The sequence below is a fragment of the Chelmon rostratus genome, chromosome 19 (assembly GCF_017976325.1).
Source record: "Chelmon rostratus isolate fCheRos1 chromosome 19, fCheRos1.pri, whole genome shotgun sequence".
NCBI lineage: Eukaryota > Metazoa > Chordata > Actinopteri > Chaetodontiformes > Chaetodontidae > Chelmon > Chelmon rostratus.
The window spans coordinates 17,104,326-17,117,760 of record NC_055676.1 but is presented as its reverse complement, the minus strand read 5'-3'; the positions used below and the strand labels follow the sequence as shown (position 1 = coordinate 17,117,760).

The following is a 13,435-nucleotide window of genomic DNA, read 5'->3' as shown; positions in this document are numbered from 1 at the left end:
TTTTAAAGGATTTTTGCTATAAAGCAAAGGCAGTGAAAGTTGCACTGAATGAACCAGAGAAACAGAAACAGAAAGGGAAAATTACTGTACACTGTTTACTCTCCAGTTCTTTCTTGGCGGTTTCCTTCCTGGGAAGCAGAGAGCAGGCCCAGTAAACTGTCTCCTAACTTGGGCATGCAACACGGCAGAAGGGCTGGGCTGGGCCCGGCCGGAGAGCGATGATGGGGTCGCAGACAAGTTTACATTAAAAAGAATGCTCTAATCTCCCTCTTCGCTTCGAGGGAGACTGAGTTTGATGTCAGGATCTTGGGTGGTACTACTGTGAAGAGCAGATTAAAATCTCTTATTCCCAAAAGGCAATTCACGCAGATGCCGCTGAGTCCTGCGCAGATCTGCTTTGTCTTATCCTGTCGGGCTGTACCTTGCACTGCCGGTGCCACAGAGTTGAGGATCTGGAAGGAAGAGCTGACATTCGCGCAAACTCCTGAGATGTACTGCTGCTGCCCGCACATGTAGCCATACTGAGGACCACAGGCCTGCAGAGACAGGAAACACACACATACAAACAAAGTGAAAGACTCTAGCTGCTTGAGAAAGTAAAACTGGTTAGCTTTCCACCAGCATGAGGTCATGGGTGAGAGCAGGTTCAGGGAAGACAAAAACCAAGAGGAAAGAACTACTAAAACGGAGGATTACAGAGAGACTATTAAAAACCACCATGGATCCCTTCAGACTTTACCTCTCCAAGAGAGAAAAAGAGGGAAACAGAGACGTTGAGCCTGCAAGGAAGTAGGGCTTTAAAATTACCAACAATAACTGGAAAATTGAATAACATCTATTTATTCTTCAGAATCATTTCCTCAGACTTCCCTTCACAACCTCAGTGCTTTCCTTACACCAGCAGGGATGCTGGAGCTGTGCAAGAACAAGGCTGAGAGCTACAGCTATGCTAACAGCTCTGTGAGGCTGTACAACCAAGCTAACTGCTTAGACACAGTGGTGCTTTGAGCCAAATGCTAAAGTTAGCGTGCTAATATACTCATGAGGATTAAGCTATCTTGCTGATGTTTGGTAGGTGTTATATTTACCTTGTTCAATATGTTCACCATCTTATTATTGCTAATTAGCGAATGTTTGCATGCTGACCTTTGCTGATTAGCTAGCAACTGAGGCTAATGGGAGTGTCGTTTAGGCTCCTTTCTTGCTCAAATTGTCAAATAGATGAACTGCGATGGGTGTTGATTTACAGCATAAAAACACGGGTACAGTGTTGAAGAGGTACGTTAACACTTAACCACTTTATGTCTTTAGCACTTCAGTTACAGCTGCACAGCATCTGCCCACACAGTTCAACATTATATTTCCTTGGACCAATTAACAAGTTGCATTAATATAAATGCATTTATTGGTCCATTGTTTCTGTAATTTTCACACCCTGTTAATGTCAGAATCATGTACAAATAAAGATTTCACAGGAGTTTATAACCATAAAACCTAATGGGCGTTGCCACCTCCTACACACTCATACATTTCTGCATTTAAACAGTTGATTCACAGTATCCTGTTACATTCCCAGGACATGAAGCCTCACTGGGAAACATCGAGGTCGAGCCCACTGTTTCCATGGAGTCAAAGGTTTAGTGAACATACACTTGCTGCCAAAAAAATGCAAAGTTCAGTCCTCCGTTTGTGTTTGGTGTGGAGAATTTACTATAGAGCACTTTTACATATCACAAAGAGCAACTTCCTACTTACCAGAAATCCTCCACTGGGATTGGTCACCAGTGTGGTTCCCATGGTCATGTTCTCCTTGACTTCATGTAGGTTGGGAACTGTTGTGTTTTCTAAGAAAAATATGGATGAATAAACAGCGTGAGACAAAAAGAGAGCAGAACAGAGAGGAAGAACAGCTGGACAAATTCCTCTTCTGTATTTTCCCATAGGAAGAGAGCCGCTCTCCCTCCTTCTTTACTTCTGTCTACCCCAAGAAGACATGTGGTTAAATATAGGACGTTTCATTACTTTACCATAATGTTTCTCAGTGTGGCTTATGGGAAATAATAAAGGAGACAGAGCAGAAAACTAAATGTGTTGCTGATAAACATCCTGTTTGCAGTGAGGAAGAAACAGAGGATTCCAATCATTAGGCAATCAGAACATGTGGCTAAAATTAGCATGTTATGACAAACCATTGCTTCAACTTGGGAATGCTTTGGATCTGCTTGACTTTTTTCCGAGGGATATGATCACAAAGTCATTCACATGCCAAATCAATTTTGGATTGAGCTCTTTACCAACCCCCATGAGGGAAATTCTGAAATTCAACCATTTCGGATTGTCATTTGGAGCCAGTTAAGGCTTCAGCATGTGCAACAGGACTGTTAGTCGTTAGTAGTGTGACGTGATGACCTTTAATGACTTAAGTTTAGCCCTCTTCCTCATCTCTGTGTGAATACAGATTCATGCTACTTCTCCTTATATCCTTCCTCTGTTTCCTGTCTTCAAGCAAACTAGAACACATAATTAAAAGATCTCAATACTCTAACACCTTTAATTTGTTGCACAGCAATCAGTCGTATCTCAAGCACCACAGGAAACTATGATGTAAAAAGTAGCAAATAAGTGGCATGGACCAAGATCCTGCACCTCATGATTTGTCCACGTGGGACTGGAAGCAGCTTTGTGGGGCAGCAGAGGAGAATACTCACTTTGTCTTCAGTGAACCGCAAACTCTGGATAACTATCAGAACAAATTTGATCACAGAGTCCTGCTTGGTCTGGAATGACGTCTTAAAAGATTAGCCACTATAACCAGCCGTTCGCTTGGCAGTGCCTATGAATTGCAAGGTTTTTCTTTTAAAGTGAGGTTTCATGTCACTATAGCCAGAGTGAACTTAAAAATGACTGAATTATAAATGAAGCATTTCAGCAAGATCATGCTCTTTAGTTACACACAACAAGTATGAAAATACAGTTTGTTGTTATGTGTATTTTATATGTATTTTGTATTTCGCAACTATAAGATCAGTTTATTAAAGGGTCAGTTCGGATTTTTTCAATTGGGGTTGTAAGAGATGCCAGTGTATTAGCTACAGCAGCATATTCATCACGTTACGTTGCAATAAAAAAGCCTTTCCGACAGGGAACTGAAGCCGTTATATTGCTCTCTTCAAAACCACCAGACCCCTTTGACAAAAACAGTAATTTTACCTTGCACACAGGAACACAGAAGTTCGGATCCAAACTTATGTGTTAAAACACCAAAGTCACACTATAACACAAAAAAAACTAACCAACTGTGGTAGCGGTGGACCAGCAACTCCTGTGTCTTCAGGAGCATCGATGGATACAATCACTTCAGTTAATTTAAGGGCCTCTTTTTAGGTGGCCAAAATATGCATTGCTGCTGCCCCGTCCACAGCAGTACACTGCTAAGCTTCCATGCCTCCAAACCGCTGTTTACAGTAGGTCATACACTGACTTTTGATCAGTACCTCATACAACCCCACTTCAAAAAATCCAAACTAACCCTTTAAGACGTCCACCAAGCACTTATTCAGCATGAATTTGCAGTTGTACAGCCAAAAGAATTATGTTTACTGTTTGTCATTTAGATCAAAATTTTCCGTGTTTTGCAGACAACTTTCTTGCCAGCATTTCATCACACGTAATAGTCTTGGCATAGCGACATTTCAGTTTTATTGGTCAGACGTAAACGGGATTAAAAATTACAACATAACAACCGCACAAATTTAACTTCGCTCATTATGGTTTGGCAGAACTCTCTGCTGTGCTGCAATGGTCCAAACCTGGTATGGAGACAGGTCTGGCAATGTGAGGCAAGGGCGTCGTCAGTGAGCATTAACCAAAATTACTCTGCAGGGATCAGACTTACATGTGAATGACAAGCCCTTTCTTTCAATGAAGCATCAAGTCGTGCAGTTGCTGCTGCAGCACTGTTGTTGTTGTCATAATGTAAACCACTCCCTGTTGTTTGCTGAGTGGTTTGGCTCTGGCTGCCAGGCTCAATCGATCCACAGTGGATGTTTTCCAGACTAAACTTTGAATTAGCGAAATTTTAGCTTTTTGTTTGTCTAAATCATCCAAGATAAAACAAACAGAGCACTCTCCACTGGTTAGCGGTGGAGTCAGCACTTAAAGCCAGCAATTTACCAACAACAGGAGAGCTGTAAGTCAGGTTACTTGATAATGTGAACAGGCGTGTTGAAAAGTCCTCCCTGAGCTGAGAAGTGTGCAGACCTGCTGGACTCACAGTCCTCCAGCGTGGACACACAGCCAAACACTAACAGAAGCCTTGCAGACTGCTGACCAGGAGCTAAGTTGTGTTTGTCTGTTTAATTGAGATATAATTGGAAGGATGAAACATTAAAACCTTGTTTATTTACTGTCTTCCTGTTCTGATGGGCCTCGCTTCCTCCCCACGGGACCAGTGAGATACACAGTAGTTTTAAACATGCAGTGGTACAATTACACAAAAACCTGCAACAATATAATGCATTTTAGGACTGCATAATGTTCTGACTATTTTCTTGATTTGTACAGAAAAATTGCCATTATACTTTCCCGCAGTCTGAGATGACATCATTAAATGTCTTGTTTTGTCTGACAAACAGTCCAAAACCAAAAGACTGTTTGTAATAACATAACAACAACATAAAACAATACAATACATAAAACTGAGCAAAGCAGCAAATCCTCATATCTGAGAACCTGGAAACAGTGAGTTAAATAGTTGCTGCTTAATTTTCTGTTGATCAATTAATCGATTAACTGACTAGTCATTTGAACTATACATATACACAGAGACTTCAGAGCACACACACACACACACACACACAGTATTCTTACTGGGCAGCTCCAGTTTGACACATGTGTTGTCCCCCTTCCCCACAGGACACTTGTAGACGTCACCTGTCCGTTTAGCCGGTTGGCCTGACAGCGGTGATCCAATCAGAACCCTGAATAAATAAAGAACACGTGTGATTGGCTGGTGCTCCTGCCCACAACCACACAGCTTTCTAATTGTGATAATAAGCACAACTCAAATGTTATTGCAGAAATTAAACATTGGCAGGTTGAAAGCGGTGAGTTTTTTTTAAAATGTTAAAACAATTTAGATGTGCCTTAATTATACTTCGATAATTAAACTGAACATAAACAGCAGGTTCAGATTGGCTAATAAAGCTGTTTTGGCTTATTATAATTGGCCTATGAATCTGTGGCTGTCATATGATTATATTACAAAAACACACCTAATTATCACTTCATTTTAATGCATGATATGTTGCAGATGTTTGCACAGTATTACGATTCTCATTTTACTGTGTGTGTGTGTGTGTGTGTGTGTGTGTGTGGGCTATACTGGACAAGTATGTTGATTATGCACATGCCTTCATGCCAGCCTGCGTTACACATCCATGTCCATGTATGAGTTTCTTCACATCGTGACACTCCATCAGTAAACGGATGCTAAAAAGAGTCGGTCATCTGCCTTCCTGCAAACACTCGGGCTTATTAACATTCCTGAACTGTAATGGGCCTCGGCCATCTGAGACGAGACACAGAGAGGAACAACAACACACTCTCTGCTGCTTGTGAGAAACACCACAACATTATTGATTTATTTATGGAAAATGCTCAACAGGGCGAAACATAGCCTCTTGTTCGTTTAATTCATCTGTTGAAATAAATGACTACAGATTGTTCAAGACTGATACATGTCACCAAGCCACGAGTGTGTGAATGTGTGTGTGTGTCTAGTTTCTCAGCTGCATCAACTTGTTGGCTTTCATTTCTGCAAAAAGGTTGATTCAAGTCATAATATCTCATTAAAATCAGAGATTAAAATTGATTGTTATTAAGATTGTTTCACGGTACACACTGTGGATTTTTGGGGTGGTCCACCACCTTGTTTCGGAGTGAAATATCTCGACAGATATTTGATAGATTGACATGAAATTTTGTACAGGCATTCATGGTGTCCAGATGATAAATCCTAATGACTTTGATGACCTTCTGACTTTTCATCCAGGCCACCCTTATTTTTCAGCCACAGTCTGCCTGTCGTAAAACTGACGTCAAACTGTCGTATTAGCATATCTGCAAAATGTCAAACTATTTAACGTTGGAACATGTTTCTGAAGGGCTAATTTTATGCTACTTCCAAGAAATCTTATCAAGGCATTTTTGCTTACCCCATTGGCAGACTTTGTTTCTTTAATACAAGCAATTTTTTCATTATTTCTCTTCATAAACAAGCAACCATTTATTTGCAGCGTAGTTAGTCAGCAACAACATGACAGTTTTCTGATACCCGTGCCAGCAGTCTTGAGAGAAGAGACAGGACTTAACGGTGGGAGCCACAGCTAGTCGAAGCTCGAGTGGAAGGGTGAGCTGTCTCTGCCACATGTAACACATTTCCTCTGAGCAGTTCATCCACCTTTCAACGCGGCTGAGGTGCACCGAAGAGCTAAAGGGTGGAGGTCTGGAGGAGACATCTGTGATTAATCAGTCACCTCCCAGTTGTGGCAACCTTGGTATTAAATCACCTCATGATCGCCATGATTTTCCATAATATTCTCCCACATGGTCGCACTGAAGGCTACATGTCATCTCCAGTTTTACTGCCCCCCCCCCCCCCCATTCTCACTTCCTTGGAACGCTCTGTTTTATTCTTTAGTCTCTTTCTTTCATCTCTCCCCTCAGATGCCTGATGTCCTCCCTCAGCTATCCGCCTGCTTTGCCCATGTTGTTTCCAAACTTCTTCAGCCAGGCTCTTATGACTCGGACCTGTTTGGGTGTTTTCTCTGAGCTGGAACAAAACAGAGCTATCTGGAGATCCAACGGAGCCGATGTGTTTTCACGGAGCAGTTTGGAGGTTCAGCCACAGCTGGCTCCAGTGATTAGCGCTGAGTGAATTACTGTAACTGATCTCATATGCGCTTGATAAGATCGTTAGTGCAGAACAGCACCAGGTACAGATATGTGGGAAGTAATCAGCTGTGGTGTAGCAACAGGTTGGCGAGACTGGGAAATAAAGAGTGGAGTAAGTGAAGGAGAGATGTGGAGAAAGGAGAGCGAGACAGAGCCATTAACCACACTCTGATGGCATTTAACAAGGTTTTAAAATCGTGCTCCCACATAGGTTTAGCAAGGAGCCACGGATGCTTGGTTTCAGTGTATTTACAGGCTGGTATGTGGACACTCTGGTGGGCAGTTTACGGTTAACAGCTAAAGTAGTAAATTCAAAGATCCTCATTACAGCAGCAGCTGGTGTTTTCTCCTTCACTTAGTTTTACAGGTGAATTAGGGTTTTTTCGCTTTTGTTAATGTTATGGATTTGAATTAAACTGAACTGAATTCTGCTTGTGGTTTAATAAAATGTTCTTACGTAGGAACCTCTTTTTAACAATGCTTAGGAGAGCTTAAGAGATATGAGATTGTAAGCTAAACTAAATAGTCGATACTCTTTGTTTGACCCCTTTATCTGCACTCCGTCATCAAGCTGCCATCCAAACTGAATTTCCATTAAAAAATTTATGCAAATACACGCATGTTTCCATCTGCTGCCACCATGCAAATATAAGAAGCTTGGTGCATCGAGATAAAAAGCTGGTGGCATTAATTCTCCAATTGGGTGCCATTAAATCATTGGAGAAGAAGTGCAACAAGATTATGTAATTAAAAGAGTTCCAGTCAAACCTCAAACAAGCGAAAACTGTGTGGAAAATGTAATGGTCACATGCTTCATGTACGACAGGAAACATTGGATAAGTCCGTCTCTGTGGCACTTTGTCGCAGTTTTGCTTTTACCGAAACATTTTCTACTCAAGCGTAAAAACCTTCTGACTATATTTTAATTTTTTTCCAGCTTTTTCACGTACATTTTTATTTGTTCATTTAAAAATGTATAAAAACTGGTGGAGTTTTGAATCAGCTTTTGGTGCGTAATGGAGAAAAAATATTAACTAATTTGTGCATAGAACCAAGCAAATCATGCTCTTATATTAACAATTTGTGCTGTTTTTTGTGTGATTTAGCATCACCTTCCATACTGGTAGACCGCCAGTATGGATGGCTTGGATTGGATTGGTTTTCCTTGGATTGAGGCCGAGACATGTGGCTATATTTGGGGTTTTGGCTGTTGAACACAACTTTGCGTTTTTCTGAGATCCTCTATGTATTTTATAGGATGTAAAATGCTGATATCCTCCACTTAATGAACAGTCAGCTTTAGGGTTTTGGAGAGCACAACTTGCTTAATTAGAGAGCACAAATTACTAATTTGTGTAAACAAATTATTTGTTTTAATTATAGCATCTTGAGCGTTTATGGCTTATCAATTTTATCTTATCAATCATTAAAAGTGGATGTCATGCTAAAGTTATTAGATGTTAGGTGCTAAAGTCTGACAGTGCGTAGAACGACAACATGTTACGACAAGAATGATTTCATAGTTTCAAGCATGCAATTATCATAACGAGAACTGACAGAGGACGTGCTGCTCTTCTGGTTGTACACACTCTTTTTAATGAGTGTAAAATTGCTTTCTTGTAGAGTGGCTCAATGTGAAATAATCGCGTCAACGTCTTAAAACTGGCTCGTTCACATCATGTTTGTGGTTTATTAAACTCTTTTTGTCTTTGTGCATGAGAGATGATACTTGAGTGACAAAGTTAGGACAGTGCTTTTGATAAGATGAATAAGATAAGAGCGTTTACTTTCACTCATGCTGCTGCCTTCGTGTTAATCTGACCACATTCAGTTCAGACTTGAGCCACTTTGGAAGTTTTACAGATTTACATCATGTTAAATTGTCCTCGCATGGTGCAGGTCTGAAACGTGGTTCAATCAGCATCTGTGAGATGAGCAGGAAATTGCGTGGTGGTGAGAGATGATGAATGTTAAGATGCTCACCATTTCCCCTCGCTGTTCTCAAACTGCTGCACAGTGTAGCCAAACATGTCCTCCAGAGGCCCGCTGAACGACAAACCATTTTTCTGGTCCACGTTGAAGGACAACACGCACGCCAGCAGCACTGCAGGAACGGAGGGAAAGAAGTAATCACACAGAGTGCCAGAGACTGCTGTTTACTAAACAGATTAAGGTTATCAAGACCTGAATCATCTACTCTACTGCTGTGTGAATAATCCAACTGATTCATAAATAATCCAGTCCTGTAATGAGAGACTTTTGTATTCATTTTCTCATATGAGAAAGCAGAGTCAATAAGTCGAAGGTCAGCATTTCAAAACACTCTTAATGATTGTTTATGAAGTATTCAAGATGCAACCCGGAAATGAAAAATAAACAGATCCAGTCATAGATTCACTTCAGCTTTGGCTAATTTAGCCACAATAGATGTCGTCTTGGTCTCTCTATATAGAGACCAAGACGTGGGATCAACTGTATGGACCATAACACACACACACACACACACACAGAATCATTTTAGAGGACACTGGAGGAATTTCAGACATCAACGTGAAGGACTTTGGTCAGAATCCAGTCTGACCTGCAGGACAATGGCTTCTTCTCTGCACTGTGCACAGTCTGCGTCCGTCTGTCGCTGAGCTGAGTATATATCACAGAGGCTCGATATAAATCCATCCATGTCTCATTGTGCCGGCACTACAATGACACTCTTTATGTCTACTGAGCGAGGGAATTCCTCCAGTATAATTTATTCAATTCCCGGACTTGTGAGGGAGTGCAGAGGAGTGAGGAGCAGCGGGACTAAAAAAAGAACATGCACACAGAGACCACATACATGGATTGACAAATAGAGAGCTGCTATTTGCTCTTTGATGATGATGTTTTGTAGTTAATGTCTCTGACCCAAACAAAATAGAGAGCTACCACATGGAGTCTGGATTGCATTCCCACAGTAATTACAGATTTTTTTTTTCTTTGTTTTGGCCACACTAGTGATGGAGCTCAAGTGATGAGAGTTCAGTCCGAAATATGTCAACACGTATTGGATTGATTGCTATGAAATTTTGTCCAGACAGTCGTGGTCCTCAGAGAATCCTTCTTAACGAGTTTGGTTTTCTCTAACACCACCATTATTGGATGTATTTCCATGAAATTTGATACATGTATTGAAGTTCCCCTCAGGATGACCGGCAATAACTTCGTCCGTCCTCTGACTTTTCATCTACCACCACCATCAGGTCAAATATGAATTTGCCCAATACTTTATGCCCAAATACCTGCAAAACTAGTAGCATCCCCATCAGCCTCAGCTTTGTGTTAAGAGCTAATCTGAAATTGGAAGCATGCTAACACACTTAACTAAGATGGTGAACTTAGTCAGCATTACCTGACCAAAGTCAGCACGCAAGCATTGTCATTATTAGCATGTTAGCATGTGTGACCTTCCATCTGGTACCATCATGTGAATATTAGGAATTAGGTGCAATTAAAAGTCAGCATGTAAGCACTGCCATTATTAGCATGTTAGCATTTAGCTCAAAGCACCATTGTGCCTCAGTATAACCTTACAGAGGTGCTGGCATGACTATAGACTTTAAGTCTCCCTTTGCTTATTATCAGTAAGTTTGTGTAATGTGAAAGGTGTCAGTCATAATGTCTCAGCAGTTCCTCTTAGCTCTACAAAGTGCTTTGTTTGGCTGCTTCTCTACGGAATATGGAGATGCACTAATTTTGCTAGACCTGTTAAAGCAGGACATTTTTTCGCCCTTTTTTAATAAAAAATTGAATTGATTTAGTGCATTTGTTTATTAATGGATTTGTAATTGAACATCAAAAAAGTCTAGAATCATTCAGGTGGTACCACTCAGAGTACGTATTATCAAGCTAGACACAACAAAACTGTCATATGTGTGCTGTAGTCTCATGTGCATGTTAACAGGACATAATTGGAAGAAGAAAACAGGGAGAGCAACACACGCAAGGATCAATGCATGCACGTAGACTATAACTCAAGGATTCATGAATCTGACCTACATGTAATTAGGGCCGTTAATCGCCCCTCTCACTGCCTTCTTATAAACAGGGGACCTATGAAAACATACTGCTGCCAGTCATCATCCACATTTAGATGTTAATCACATAGATTTCAGATAAGATTACGCTCTCTATATCCCCTCTGGTAAAGAGAGGCAGACATAGAAATAGAGAGAGAGACCTGCAGAGTCATATACAGGAATCCCAGCCAAGAAATATTATCCCAACTGGTTCTCCCTCGCCCCTTTCTGTACTTCCCCTGTTACCCCTCTCCATCTCTCAGAGAAGCTCCATTTCCTGTTCCTATTAGCCTGATTATAGACATCCCCTCAAACCCATAGGTACACACACACACACACACACACACACACACACACAGACAGACACACACACACAGCTAATTTAGCTGATTTAAGATGGCTTTGGGCCAACCAGACCTTTACCATTTATTACAGACTGAGCTCAAGTACAGTTCAGAGTCACGCTGGCCTGAGCTGTAAATTACACGGGGACGTCCTCTGTCTACTGGCAGACACGTCTTTTGAGTATACCAATCTCGTTTTGCTGCGCTTGGTGTCTCCTGGCTCTGCTGTGCTCAAATCAAAACCATGAGTTATGTAAGGGGCTATTTTCGTGAGCTGGGCTAACATCTGTCCTGGAAAACCAATAAGCGGACTTCTCCCTTTGTGGATGGAAATGGCCTCATGAGCCTCTGAGGCACTGGGCATATAAAGCTGTCCATCACTGTCTGGAGGGTTCGTATTGTGCTCTGTTACACATGGTGAGCAGAGCTGAGGGAGGAGGTGTTTTGGGAGCTTAGTGGTTCTGTCAGTCCAGACCGAAATATCTCAACAGCTACTGGATGGATTGACATGAAATGTTCTGACAGACATTCCCCAGAGGATGAATCCTGAAGACTTTGGTGATCCTCTGAATTTTTCTTTACCAGGCTGACAGTGTTTGACTTTTAGTGAAATATCTCAACAACTATAAGGTGGATTGCCATGAAATTCGGTTCACACGTTCATCTTCCCCCCAGGATGAATTGTGATCCCTGAGTTTTTCTCCAATCACCACTATGAGGTCCAAATTTACCTAAATCCAGTTATTAGCCTTAGTTGATCACAATACACTACATCAGCTCTTGAATTAGCTGGTGAACATCTGAGGCATCTTACCTGCTGAACATCAGCATTGTCCTTGTTAGCACGCTGATATTTGCACCTCACAGACTCTAGTTTCAACAGAAATGAGGACTGAGGACTACAGTACAGTGCATTTATGTCATTCTTTTGTATCGTAGGAAAAAAAATCTCATTTTGGCTCAGCAGAAATTTCTAATCTAATGTGGGTTAAATATCACAGCCTTAAATCTACAAGGAACAACCAATGAGTCTGTTTATGGTCAAGCTCCATGTGGTCCTGAGTGATCCTGGCAGTCTGTCAGCCACACTAACCCCCAATAAAACCCTGCTGCCCTCTCGGATACAGTTATCAAAACCAAAACGACTCCATTTCAGCATTTAACAATTCCGCAAGACATCAAACCAAGCAGCTAAAGTCAAATCTGCCTGATACAGCCAGGGAAGAAAGCTGCACAGATCAGCACCTGTTGGCCTGTGAGACATCAAACCAGCTATAAAAATGACCCCAAGTCAGCACCTGAAGGCTTCAAAGCCTCGCTCAGCCACAGTAAAAATACACACCCGACTGGCACCTGCTCATCTGTAACATATCTAACCAACTATAATCAGCTTTAAAGCTTAACGCAAATCAGCACCTGTGGGCAACAAAGTCATTAGGTAACCCTGAAACTCAATCCTAATCAGTTGTAGTAAGAAATGCGTGTCAGCTGTAAAGCAGATCCAAGAGAGACAGTTGAGACAGATGTTCTAAATTAAAGTAGGCAAACATCTGTAGTAGGTCAGAAACTGGAGAATGTTAATGATGCATCGGTCTGAGTGAAAAAATGAAGGAATTAATGTTTTAAGATGGACTGGTGTCTGACCCTTTAAAGGGCTAAAGCCAAAGGGGGCTTTGGGTGGGTGCTGGACCTTCATGCACCATGTGTTGGTGTTTAACAAGAGACACGATTGGCAAAGGAGAGAAGCTTCATAGTCTGGCATGGCCACGGGCAGCCCTGAGCCATGAAAAACTTATGAAACTGAAATATTTCCAGATTTCCTGCTTTGTTCTTTTATCTTTATCAGCTTTTCTTCTCCACCGCCCGCCTTTCTCAGCTCACCCTTCTTATTTTCCATAATCCTCCTCTGACTGTCTGTTTTTCATCCTGTTTGTCTCGTTTTGTGCTCCAACACTATCCACACTTTCCTCTCTAATCACTCCAGGAATGGATGGTCACACGCTGAACTTCTGACACATTTTAGCTCTGCTGACTTTGACTTAATTTTCTCATTTGGCTGTCTGCTCAGTCGCTCCTTATTTC

General features: G+C 41.4%; 1 protein-coding gene across 1 annotated transcript in view; it reads right to left on the bottom strand.

The window, feature by feature from the left end:
* itga1 (integrin, alpha 1) overlaps positions 1-13,435 on the bottom strand; it is a 51,929-nt gene that overhangs the window by 23,502 nt on the left and 14,992 nt on the right. Inside the window, exons 2-5 of the mRNA XM_041960099.1 lie at positions 8,938-9,058; positions 4,870-4,979; positions 1,756-1,844; positions 422-536 (exon numbers count right to left, since the gene is read on the bottom strand). Coding sequence (XP_041816033.1) covers positions 422-536; positions 1,756-1,844; positions 4,870-4,979; positions 8,938-9,058 — 435 coding nt within the window. The remainder of the gene's footprint in view (positions 1-421; positions 537-1,755; positions 1,845-4,869; positions 4,980-8,937; positions 9,059-13,435) is intronic.